This window comes from Pristis pectinata, chromosome 1 (genome assembly GCF_009764475.1).
Source record: "Pristis pectinata isolate sPriPec2 chromosome 1, sPriPec2.1.pri, whole genome shotgun sequence".
NCBI lineage: Eukaryota > Metazoa > Chordata > Chondrichthyes > Rhinopristiformes > Pristidae > Pristis > Pristis pectinata.
Genome location: NC_067405.1, coordinates 32747008 through 32760114, shown reverse-complemented (window position 1 = coordinate 32760114; position 13107 = coordinate 32747008). Strand labels below are relative to the sequence as shown.

The 13107-nt window shown below is 39.3% G+C and overlaps 1 protein-coding gene across 1 annotated transcript in view; it reads right to left on the bottom strand.

The window, feature by feature from the left end:
* The window catches only part of cfap221 (cilia and flagella associated protein 221), a 70903-nt gene that overhangs the window by 17427 nt on the left and 40369 nt on the right, over window positions 1–13107 (bottom strand). Inside the window, exons 9-12 of the mRNA XM_052027321.1 lie at window positions 12152–12290; window positions 10096–10192; window positions 3117–3225; window positions 2774–2861 (exon numbers count right to left, since the gene is read on the bottom strand). Of these exons, the coding sequence (XP_051883281.1) occupies window positions 2774–2861; window positions 3117–3225; window positions 10096–10192; window positions 12152–12290 (433 nt within the window). The remainder of the gene's footprint in view (window positions 1–2773; window positions 2862–3116; window positions 3226–10095; window positions 10193–12151; window positions 12291–13107) is intronic.

The following is a 13107-nucleotide window of genomic DNA, read 5'->3' as shown; positions in this document are numbered from 1 at the left end:
CGAACACTGCCTTACAGTGCTCCATCAGTATGCTTTAGTCCTATCCTTAAAACAACAGCTGTACTACACACATTTTTATTTTTCATACCACTTTCAAACTGCTCTGTTGGAATAAATCCACCATTTAATAATACCAATAGTTATCAAAGAAAAGTAAAATTTTCTCTGGTTTGCTCCAATGCGATGCTTTGTTTAAACTCAAAACCTTACAATAAATTTTATCATTTCTTTCTTCCTCTTCCCCCAACCATTTCCACCCCTCACCTTTCCTTGCCCCACTAGTCTTTCTGAGTGTGACTCTGCCAAAATGAAATTAGGGCTCAATGTCTGCTGTTGTCCAATATTAAACTGAGATTTCCATAACTCGTTTCATTTTAAGACTTTATAGTAAGTAGGTAAGTGTTTTTGGATTTTTTTTATTTGAAATTTTTAAATTATTTAAAAAATATTATAGTTTTTTTTAGTGCTGGTAAGCCAAGTTACAGATCTTTGATGAGGAGATGGAAATTAAACAGGTGACACAAACGAATTAGTGACAAAGCCAGCTATGATGTCACAGATGTCTTTTCTAGATTTACTTAGATTTCATCATTCCGCCTTCTAAACATCTAGATTTTTCTGTTCCAGTGTTTTTTTTCTTGTTATGTTCCTTCCCCCAGTCAAGCCTCAATGTAAGCATGTACCCCAAAGAAGACTTTGGTCCACTCCTCCCTTTTGTCCACTAAGGCATATTTCAAGAAAATAGGAGTGCATCACCTGTGTTTCATTATGGCTTCCAGGAAGATTCCAAAACCTCCAGAGAAATCATCACCATTTCCATCCACAAAATAACTCTGCTTTAAAAGATGCTTGCTTATTTTAGTGAGTGACTTCAACTTCACTTTATGTTACCACTCATGAAATGGCAGCCCATAAATATGTGACAATACAATAAACAGCTTGGTTAGTGTTGGCTGGATACTGCAATCATAGTAATCAGTTGGGAACTCGAACTTTAATTTAGCAGGTAAACTGTGCAAAACATTTCCACAGCATATTTTCTTGAGGTATTCAATATCCCCTCAAGAGTATAATTTTCAACAGTGTGATGGGAATATAGAGGGTCAGTAAAATTTCTATCAAATATTATGAAACAATGCCAAATAATCATACTTTTGTAAAGGAAATGAACTATTAATAATCTGTAGATAATAATTCCACCAATAATGCACTTGATATATTTGCCCAGTTAGATGAACGAATTACATCAAAGCTCACATTCGAAGATTGGTGAGATTTCAGTTTATTGATGTAAAAAGAGTAATGTATTTCAACTCCCTTGCTACTTTCTGGCCTATCTGTTGGAAACATATGAGTGGTGATGGTCATTAGCTGGTGCCTTTAAAAGCATAGATTTTTACAGCACAGGGGAGATAATTTTTCTCTTTAGAGAAGAAATAAAATGCAGCCAATAAGAATTTTATGTCAATGAAATGTCAATTTAGCACACAGGGCCTTAGAAGCTTGATAGACACAAAAATGCAGCCAGGAAATGTTGTTATTGTTGTAATCTATGAAGACAGTGCTCCTCCTAGCTCATACTAGCAACAGTTGGTAGAATTTTTGTGAAGCTAGGAGGAGCGCTGTCTTCATGGAATGCAACAATAACAACATTTTCTGGCTGTGTTTTTGTGTCCTTCGATGGTTCTTAAAGATCTCAAAAAATAGGCAGAACAGATGGAGCAGAAGCTCCTTCAATTTGTACTCCTTTTTGAGCACCACATCTATCCCAGTTTGCATTCTTAATACCTGTTATACCGGGGCATATTATAAAATTAAAAGTCGTATTGGGAACAATGGGTGGAAAAATCACCATACAAGATTTATCCACTATTTCTAATTACACACCAAATAAACAGGTGAAATTATGTTGAATTTCTTTTTGTGTTTCATCTGTGTTCGCTCATTAACACTTCAGCCTAAAAATCCCATTGCCTTATTCTCTTCCTGTAATTACAAAGGTTGTTTTAAGTATTTGTCTACTTTTCTCATAAAGAGCAATTGTTTCCATCTCACTTGGGTCTGTGTGATAAAGCATTCCACATCGTGCAAAAATATGTCCTCATTTCATTTGTTCACTTTCTTCGTCATGATTTTAAATTTTCTAATCCTACCATTGATTTCTCAACCAAAGAACACGTTCTTTTCCTATTCCCTTATCAAATTGTTAAATAATTTTAAGCACTATTTTTTCTTTAAAATGTGGTTTACTATTTCAGACAAAATTTGATGAATTATGCCACATACTCTCTATGTCTTTATGTCTCTCATTTAATATGTTGCCCAAAACTACATGAAATCCTATATTGCCCAATTACTGACACAGAGATTTACTGTTATCTCTTCAATTGTGGAATCAATGGGCTTAATTTTAAACTCAAATGCTACTGGTCATTTTTACTGCTTAATCTATCTGCAAATGCATTTTCAGGAAATCCAAATTCTTAAGTTTCTCTCATTGTGCATATCCTTTCAATGTTCCATTGAGTTTATGTTTCCATTTCTTGATTTTACTCACAAAATAATTTATGTCATATTTACATCAATATGGAGCTACAATGCTCAGTGGTGCAAGCCATACTGAGATGACAGAATGACCAGGGCAGTGGCTTTATGCTATTTTACACTAGTTCCACGTTTTCCTTGGGTCTTGTGTGAGGAATAGATGATGTTTAGCTTCACGTTTGAACAGCTATTGTTAAATTTATACATGCAGCAATAAATTACTTCAAACCTTGTACTCTTCATCCGCTAGTTGTCTATTTTCCAGAATCAACTGCTTAGCTTTAGGAGAAATGGGATCTCTACCAAGGTGCGACTGCCTGAAATGTAATACAAAAATGTTTAGTGTAATTTCTAGAGAAGCTGCAAATTGAAGAAAAATAACTGGAAACTGTAGTGAATAGATAAAATATCAATAAAAATGAGTACTTCTAAGTTAACTATCAATCAAATGGTATTTTTGAACAATACATTGAAATTAAAATAAAATTAAAATTAATATCATATTTGGAAGGCATTTCACATTTCAAGTAATGATACAAATTGGTACAATTCCTATTTTATCTTTCACTTACCATTGTAATTGGTTAGCTTGCTCCAACATAACATTATTGTTGACCTTTTGATTAAATATTGCTTCCTTTGCCTGTCTGCCTTGTGATGCCCCTTGAATGTTAGCCAATGCTTTAAAGAAAAGGGTTGAAAATACTTCAAAAAACTTGAGGACTGAAAAATAACACCCTATGTCAGAATTTATAATTCATTTTAAACAATAAGGTCTATTTGACAGTGCAGAATTTTGAAATGTTAATTACTTCTACAAAAACACAAATAATCTTTCACATTCCTGAGTGAACAGAGTCTTGTGACTCTGTGTTTTCTTGGCCCATGTTGGGTGAAATAGGAAGATTAACCTTTCCTGCAACCTTCTAACCTTATAAAAGATCTAAATGCTTCGGAACAACAAAGAGATTACTGACTGTACACCTTTTGCACCTTATATTTTGTTGACATCATTAAGAGGATCTTAATTAAGAGGATCATTATGAGGGATGAAGGAAGAGAGAACACACAAACAACAAAGAGAGAGAGAGAGGTTGAGAGAGAGCATAGAAAAAAGATAAATATGGGCAGAGAGGTAGTAGTCTTTAACGAATGAAGGCCAATCAATGGCAGAAAGATCCTGCTGACAGGAGATCTAGGCCATTTTCTGAGAACGCGAAACAAGAATCTGCTGTTTATTGGCTCTGAGCTCAAGGTCTATTTAATACCAGACAGATTGAAGGCTAGTTGGCAGGAAAATGGGTTCACTATTGAGGGATGACATTGGTTTACTTCGTTCTTACATCAAGAATGTGACATTCTCCTGGCCCAACAAAAATAACTTTCCTGTTACCTTTCGGGTAACTCACCTGCAATAGAACCTTAATATAATGGGGCAGAGTGGTGAAAGCGCACATTGCCCCCATCTATCCAGCAAAATGTTCATTTTACATCCATTTGAAATGGATTTTTCAACTGCTCAAAAGTAAGCCCCTTTAACATGGGTGGCACCAGAACAACTATGTAAATGAGACAACAAGACTTTGTCATTTTGCTGGTGCACTGGTAAAGTCTATCTTTCCATGCCATAATGGTACAGGGTGAGGTTGCAAAAACAAGCCCATCCCGCATAAAATGATTTGACAACCCTCAACTTAGCCAGAACTGGCAGAGAATCACATAGAAATTTGATTGTACAGCACTCTTTTTCTAAACACTATTATTTTTTGGTAGTGGAATGCAATTACAATGGCCTACGATCAAATTAGATCAATCTGGAAAATTGACCAGGTACTCCAATAGCTGAATCATGCTTGCACCAATGACACACTTTCTGCATCAGATACACATTTCACGGCAGTATCTCCTTGTAGCATGGTTAGTAAGTTTGCGGATGACACCAAAATAGGCGGTAATAATGGAAAGTGGAGAAGGTTATTTAAGATTACAACAGGATCCAGATCAACTGGAAAGTGGGCCAAGGAATGGCAGATGGTATTTAAGAACATAAAAAAATAGGGGCAGGAGTTGGCCATATGGTCCGTCGAGCTTGCTCCACCATTCAATAAGATTGTGGCTGATCTGGCCATGGACTCAGATCCACCTACCTGCCTTTTCCCCACAACCCTTAATTCCCCTACTAAGAAAAAAATCGATCTAACTGTGTCTTAAATATATTTAATGAGGTAGCCTCTACTGCTTCCCGGGCAGAGAATTCCACAGATTCACTCCTCTCTCCTCATCTCAATCCTAAATCGATTCCCCCGAATCTTGAGGCTATGTCCCCTCATTCTAGTTGCACCTACCAGTGGAAACAACTTTCCTGCCTCTATCTTATCTACCCCTTTCATAATTTTATATGTTTCTATAAGATCCCCTCTCACTCTTCTGAATTCCAGAGAGTATAGTCTCAGGCAACTCAATCTCTCCTCATAGGCTAACCTCCTCATCTCCGAAATCAACCTGGTGAACCTCCTCTGCACTGCCTCCAAAGCCAGTATGTCTTTCCTCAAGTAAGGAGACCAGAACTGCATGCATTACTCTAGGTGCGGCCTCACCAGTGCCCTGTACAGTTGCAGCATAACCTCCCTGCTCTTAAATTCAATCCCTCTAGCAATGAAGGCCAACATTCCATTTGCCTTCTTGATAACCTGTTGCATCTGCAAACCAAACTTTTGTGATTCATGCACAAGCACTCCCTCTGCACAACAGCATGCTGCAATCTTTCACCATTTAAATAATAATCTGATCTTCTATCTTTCCTTCCAAAGTGGATGACCTCGCATTTATCAACATTGCACTCCATCTACCAGACCCTTGCCCACTCACTTAACCTATCTATATCTCTCTGCACTCTCCGCATCCTCTGCACAATTTGCTTTTCCACTCAATTTAGTGTCATCAGCAAACTTAGATATGCTACACTCAATCCCCTCTTCCAAATCGTTAATGTATATTGTAAATAGTTGTGGGCCCAGCATCAACCCTGCGGCACCCCACTCACCACTGATTGCCAACCAGAGATTCTAATAACCTTTATGTCCTTGTGTTTGACTTATCTGTACTCCACTCCTACTCTTCTCTTTTCTGACTTTTACTCTCGTCTCTGCTTTGGTCCCCTCTGTCTTTCTGCATAGACTTCCATCTCCCTGCCATATCAGTTTAAACTCTCCCCAACAGCGCTAGCAAACAATCTCCCTAGGACATTGATCCCAATCTAGATCATCTGGTTTGCACTGTTCCCACCTCCCCCAGAATCGATTCCAATGCCCCAGGAATCTAAAACCCTCCCTCCTGCACCACTGCTCAAGCCACATATTCACCTTCTATGCTACTATTCCTACTCTGACTAGCACGTGGCACAAGCAGTAATCCTGAGATTATTACCTTTGAGGTCCTAGTTTTTAATCTATCTCCTAGCTTCCTAAATTCAGCTTGTAGGACCTCATCCCGCTTTTTCCCTATATCATTAGTACCTAGATACACCATGACAACTGGCTGTTCACTCTCCCCTTCCAGAATGCCCTGCAGCCGCTCTGAGACAGTCCTGACCCTTGCACCCAGAAGGCAACACACCAACCGGGAGTCCCATTTGCAGCCACAGAAGCTCCTGTCTATTCCCCTTACCATGGAATCCCCTACTACTATAGCTCTGCCACTCTTTTTACTGCCCTCCTGTGCAACAGAGCCACTCATGGTGCCATGATCCTGGCTACTGCTGCCTTCTCCTGATGAGCCATCTCCCCCAACAGTATCCAAAGCAGTATATCTGTTTTGGAGGGAGATGACTGCAGGGGACTCCTGCACTACCTTCCTGCTATTGCTCTGCCTGTTGGTCACCCATTCCTTATCTTCCCCTCAGCCTTTAAACTGCAGTGTGACCAACTCACCAGACGTGTTATCCACAACATTCTCAACATCACGGATGCTCCAAAGTGAACCCACGTGCAGCTCCAGTGCCAATATGCAGTCTGTCAGGAGCTGCAGCTGGACACACTTCCTGCACACGTAGTCATCTCATGGTGAACTTGGACAAGTGTGAAATATTGCATTTTGGGAAGTTAAACCAGGGCAGGACTTATACAGTAAATGGCAGGGTCCTGGAGAGTGTTGTAGAACAGAGAGACCAAAGTTACAAGTACAGAGTTCCCTGAAAGTGGTGACACAGGTAGACAGGGTAGTGAAGAAGGCATTTGGCATGCTTGCCTTCATCAATCAGGGTCTTGAATACAAGAGTTGGGAGTATTGTGTGCAGTTCTTGTCACCTAGCTGTAGGAAGGATGTTCTTAAGCTGGACAGGATGCAGAAAAGATTCACAAGAATGTTACTGGAACTGAACGCCTTGAGTTATAACCAGAGACTGGATAGACTGGTGCTGTTTTCCCTGGAGCATAGGGGGCTGAGGGGTGAGAGGTACTGTATATAAAATCATGAGGGGTATTGATAAGGTGAATGGTCACAATCTTTCTCCTAGGGTAATGGAGTCTAAAACTAGAGGACATAGGTTTAAGGTGAGACGGAAAAGATTTAAAGGAGAGCTGAGGGTGGTAGGTATATGGAATGAGCTGCCAGAGGAAATGGTCGAGGCAGGTACAATTACAACATTTAAAAGAGACTTGAACAGGTATTTAGATAGAAAAGATTTAAAGTAATATGGACCAAACACGGACAAATGGGACTAGCTCAGGTAGGCAACTGGTTGGTGTGGATGTGTTGGTCCAAAAGGCCTGGTTCCGTGCTCTATGACTCTAACAACTTACAGCATTTCCACTGTTGGGAAAAAGTTTGGACTTAGTTCTGAAGCAGATCTGTCTCAGCCCAACTATATTTTAATGGTGTTGTTTTCTCTGCAACAGTGGAACTTAGGAAATAACTGAAAGAACTGCATGCAGGACCGGACAACATCACAGCTGTAGTACTGAGATCTGCACTCCAGAACTAGCTGTGCATCTAACCAAGCTGGCATAGTACAGCTGCAATACTGTCATCTACATGACCAAAGCAGGATGAATCCAATACAGCTAATTGCTAGTCAATCGTCAGCCAAGTGATGTAAAGTGTCATCAACAAACCATCAAGCCGCATCTGCTCACTGATGCCCAGTTTGAGTTTTGCTAGGTCCTGTCAGTTCCAGACCTCACCGTAAGCTTGGTCCAAACACAGACCAAAGAACTGAATTTAGAAGCGAGTGGGAGGAACTCTCTTTAATACCAAGGTGGCATTAGACTGAGTCTGGCATCAAGCAGCCCTGATAAAACTTAGGTCAATCGACATCAAGAGGGAAACATTCCGATGATTAGAATAATAACTTGTACAAGGTAGATGGTTGTTGTTGAAGGTCAATTGACCCAGAGCCAGGACATCTTTGAAGAAGTTCCTCAGGGCAATGTTCCACACCAAACAATCTTCAGCTGCTTCATCAATCACCTTCCTTCCATTATAAGATCAGAAGTTGAGATGTTTGCTGATGATTGCATGATGTTCAATTCCATTTGCATTGCCTCAGCAATTGAACCAGCCACATCTGCACGAAACAAGACCTAGACAACATTCATGCATGGGTTGATAAGGGGCAGGTAACAATTGTGCCACAAAATGCCAAGCAATGACCATCTCCAAAAAAGAAGTTCGAACAATCTACCCATATTCAGAATCATATTTATTATCGCTGACTTAAATGATGTAAAGTTTGCTGCTTTGCAGCAGCAGTACAGTGCAAAGACATAAAATTACTATAAATTACAAAAATAAATAAATCATGCAAAAAGGAATAATGAAGTGGTATTCATGGACCATTCAGGGATCTGATGACGGTGGGGAAGAAGCTGTTTCTGAATCATTGAGTGTGGGTCTTCAGTATGGTACCTCCTCCCCGACGACAGTAATGAGAAGAGGGCACGTCCTGGATTAACATCACTCTCTTCTCCAACATCCTGGGAGTTACCATTGACCAGAAATTCAACTGAACCAGCCACAAGTACAGAAGCAAGTCAGAGGCTTGATGCACCTCCTGACACTCCAAAGGCTTTCCACCATTGACAAGGCACAAGTCTGGCGTATGATAGAATATTCTCCACATCTGAATCAATGCATCTTCAACAACACACAATAAGCTTCTCATCATCTAGGACAATGCAGTTCAAATCACTGGTACTCCATCCACCACCCTGAACATCCATACTCTCCACCACCAATTGGTACGTTGTGGCTGCATTGTGTGTCATCATCAAAATGCACAATAGTTACTTGCCTATGCAATTCCAACAGCACTTTCCAAATCTAGGACCCGCCCACGAAATAGGATGACTTTGGAAGCATGGTAACATCTCCATCTGTATCTTCTTCCCCCACCCCCTTCCCCCAGGGTCACACAGCATCCTGACATGGAAATATATTACCATTGTCGCTAGTTCTAAATACTGTAATTGCCTACCCAGCTGCACTGTGGGAGTACCTTCATTGTGAGGATTACAGGGGTTCAAGGTCACAGATTACCTACACCTTCCCAAGAGTAATCATGTATCAGCAATAAATTCTGGCCTCACCAGCAACACGAAGACCTTGAAAAAGGAATAAATTAGAAAATACAAAGAACTAAGTGTTGAGAGATTTACGATCAAAAAACACATTAAAATGCTGTAAAACACCTTAAAAAGACTTCGAAACAACTTTAGGAAAGTAAATTGGTAAATTAGTTTATTATTGTCACATGTACCGAGGTACAGTGAAAAACGTTGTTTTGCGTGCCATCCATACAGATCATTTCATTACATCAGTGCATCGAGGTAGTACAAGGGAAAACAATAACAGAATGCAGAATAAAGTGTTACAGTTACAGAGAAAGTGCAGTGCAGGCAGACTATAAGGTGCAAGGCCATAAATAGGTAGATTGTGACGTTAAGAGTCCATCCTTATTGTACTAGGGGGTTGTTAAATAGTCTTATAACAGCGAAGTAGAAGCTGTCCTTGAGCCTGGTGGTACATGCTTCCAGGCTTTTGTATCTTCTGCCAGATGGGAGGGGGAAGAAGAGGGAATGTCTGGGGTGGGTGGGGTCTTTGACTACATTGGCTGCTTTACTGAGGCAGCAGGAGGGTAGACAGAGTGAGGTTGGAGGAAGTTGGTGCAGATGTAACAGAGAAGAATTAGTGGAATGAAGTGGTAGTTGTAGGTTGGAGAAAGCCACAAAACTATTTACAGTGGGACAATAAGAAATATAGAGCCAGTTCTGCCATTGTAGGTTAGCAATGAGAATACAAGCAAAGGGTGCACATAAGATATGAGCTTTAGAGTCTTGAATGTATTGCACCTTATGGAGAAGATATTATGAACACATAATCTTTTAAACTAGTTTGACTGAAATTCTGCTAAGATTAATCCAAAGGTTCATTCTTCCTGTTCCATTGGTAAAGAATTATCATAAACTACTCAAAACAAAATAAACTAATTTATTTATTCTTAAGAAAGAAATGTAATAAACAGTAACCATGTCACTGACTGAATTACTGAATTACCCTCTCGCAGATCTTTAATTCGTAATTTGCCAGGTTTCTGGTTTAATACAAGGGCTACAGCATGTGGATTGGACAAATCGGCTGGAAACTTTGTGTCCTGGTGAAAAAAAACATGCATTTATCTTTTCACAATTTTGAGCATCACTTATTACTTATTTATTAAGATTAGTCCTTCCCCTACTCATGTAAATTTTCTCTCTATGAGAATATATACAATATCTCAGTTTTGCTTCATAACTTGGTAGTCCAGTAACATTGACTAAGGAGAACAAGTCAAATTCTTCACCAAAAACTAATTGCAAGAGAAAATAAAACATAGAACAGTACAGAACAGGAACAGGCCCTATGGTCCATCATGTCTTTGCCGACCACAATGCCAATCCATACTAATCCCGCCCATCTGCCTGCACAGAGTCCATTTCCCTCTATTCCCTGCCTGTTCATGTACAGGTGACCCTCATACTACAGGAGAAGGAGGGGTTGCATTCCTAGAAAACGGGCCAGATCGTAATTGTTTGTAGCATGTTCATCATCTTCATCACCAAGAAACGTGAGTTGAAAAAGATAAATTTTGTGTTGATTTATTTACTTATTTACACATAAATTCTGAGAGACCAAATTTTATTCCATTTCTAAAATTTTTGGGTTGTGATTTGTAAATTCTGTGTGGGCAAGTTTCCATACCTGAATGGCTGTAACGTGGGGGGAAAAGTCTAATCCTGTTTCTATTTCTTATGCTCTGCTTTTCACTTGTATTGTTCAATCTTTCTGAGTCTCCACCCTTTCAAAGACCTTCCCATTTGCGGACACAAGAGACTGCAGGTGCTGGAATCTGGAGCAACAAACAATCTGCTGGAGGAATTTTCAATGTTTCAGGTCAAAACCCTACATCAGGGTTTCAGCCCAAAACTTTGTCAATTCCTTCCCCCTCTACAGATGCTGCTCAACCTGCTGAGCTCCTCCAGCAGACTGTGTGTTGCTCCACCTTCCTATTTGTTCTCCCTTCCTTGCAACGTTGGCTTATTTTGACATTTCCCCAGTTCTGATGAAAAGTCATCAAGCTGAAACTCTAACTCTGTCTAACTCTTCATTGATGGTGCCTGATTAAGTGAGTGGGTAAAGATCTGGCAAATGAAGTACAAAGAGCGAATGCATGAAAATGTCCATTTTTACAGGAAAAATAAAAGCAAAATCATGTAAGCGGTGAGAGACTGCAGAGCACTGAGATGTAGAGGGATCTGTGTGTCCTCGGTACAAGTGACAATAATAAACCAATACCAATAATTAGGAAAGTTAAGAAAATGAACATGTTCATTGATAGGGGAATTCAATACAAAAGTAAGGAGAATACTTTTAGTTATATTGAATATTGGTGAGATCACTTCTGGAGTTCTGTGTACTGTACTTGTCCTCTTATTTAAGGAAGGGTGTAACTGCATTGGAAGCAGTTCAGAAAAATTAACTTAACTAGTACCTGGAATGTGTGGGCTGTCTTATGAAGAACAATTGGACACACTAGGCTTGTATCTGCTGTTTAAAAAAGTTAGAGGACTTTATTGAAATATATAAGAATCTGAGGGATCTTGATAGTGCAAATGTGTAGAGGATATTCTCATGGGAGGTTTGGGAACAAGATGGGTGGGAAAATATTTAAAGATAAGGGTAAGGGTTTTCCCATTTAAGACAGAGATGAGGCATTTTTTTTCTCTCAGAGGACTGAGATTCTTTGGAACTCTCTTCCTCAGAGGGCAATGGAAACAATGGTTTTGTATATATTTTTGGCAGAGGTAAATAGATAATTGATATGCAGGGAGGTGTAAAGTTACCATAGGTAGATGGGAATGTGGAGCTGAAGAAATAATCACATCAATTAGACAGTTGCCACGATCTTATTAAATGGTGGAGCTGGCATGAGGAGCTAAGTAGCCTACACCTGCTCCTAATTTGTTTGTTCATATGACCCACTTCCAACATTTTTGTTTTTATATCTGGATAAACTTGAAATTTCTTTCACTATTCCACAGAAATTGACTACAGCTTTTCTAAAAAAAATTACCTTTAATTTTCCAGAGGTATGATCCAATACATGTTTCTGATGTCTCTTTTTTCTTGAAATGTGCATTGGTGAAATACTCTGGGGGTCCAATAATTTTCTTGTAACGGTGTCTTTAGTTTCTTCATATTCAGCTTGAGGCCTGGGATATATTAGGTAAATTACATCAATTCTGAATTTCCAATATACATAGTATATTTAAAATAGTGGTATAATTTGAAACTGGGGATTCAGGTAGAATTCATAAGATAAAACAACAGTCTTTTTTGTTGCGCAGAATATTCATACCCTCTCTACAACATTGACTTGCATCCAGAATCAATTGCACTTTGAATTTTTGATCTTTGTGATTTGGTATAACAACGTGAATGATTTTTCAACATACACACAAAAGAGCAAAATGTCAGTAATATATCTGCTCCACTTGCTTTTGCTCTTCAGTTGAACGGGCTGTTGGAGGTTGTCTTGTAAGTACCAGAGGACTATGGAGTTCTTATTACTTCTGACCTCCTTGTCCTGGCAAACATTTACCCAAAATATGATCCAGTCCTTTTGTGGAATGCCTTCAATAATTCCTTTAAGGACAGGTCAAGGCATTAATTGGCCTGCTTAGAAATCCATCGTATGTTTAAAAGTCCAATTCTCTTGCACCTATTTTCAGATACACCCATTGAAAGGGAAATAGTTACAAGTATATACATAATGGAACTTCAGGTGGATTATTTTAGACAACGTGGGCTGGCATATTCCATATCATAAATCTGCTCCCTCTATAATGAGCTGGGCTGCTCATTTGGCATTCAAACCATGCATCCAAAACTGCTATTAGACATTGAATATGAAAGTAGGAGTCCTAATGCATGTTTCACATCCCTTTGTGAAAATAAGTTGCAAGTGACTAAACAGTGTATTCTCTTCAGTTTTCTTCAGAACTCAGCAGAATTCTATTGTAGCAAAAC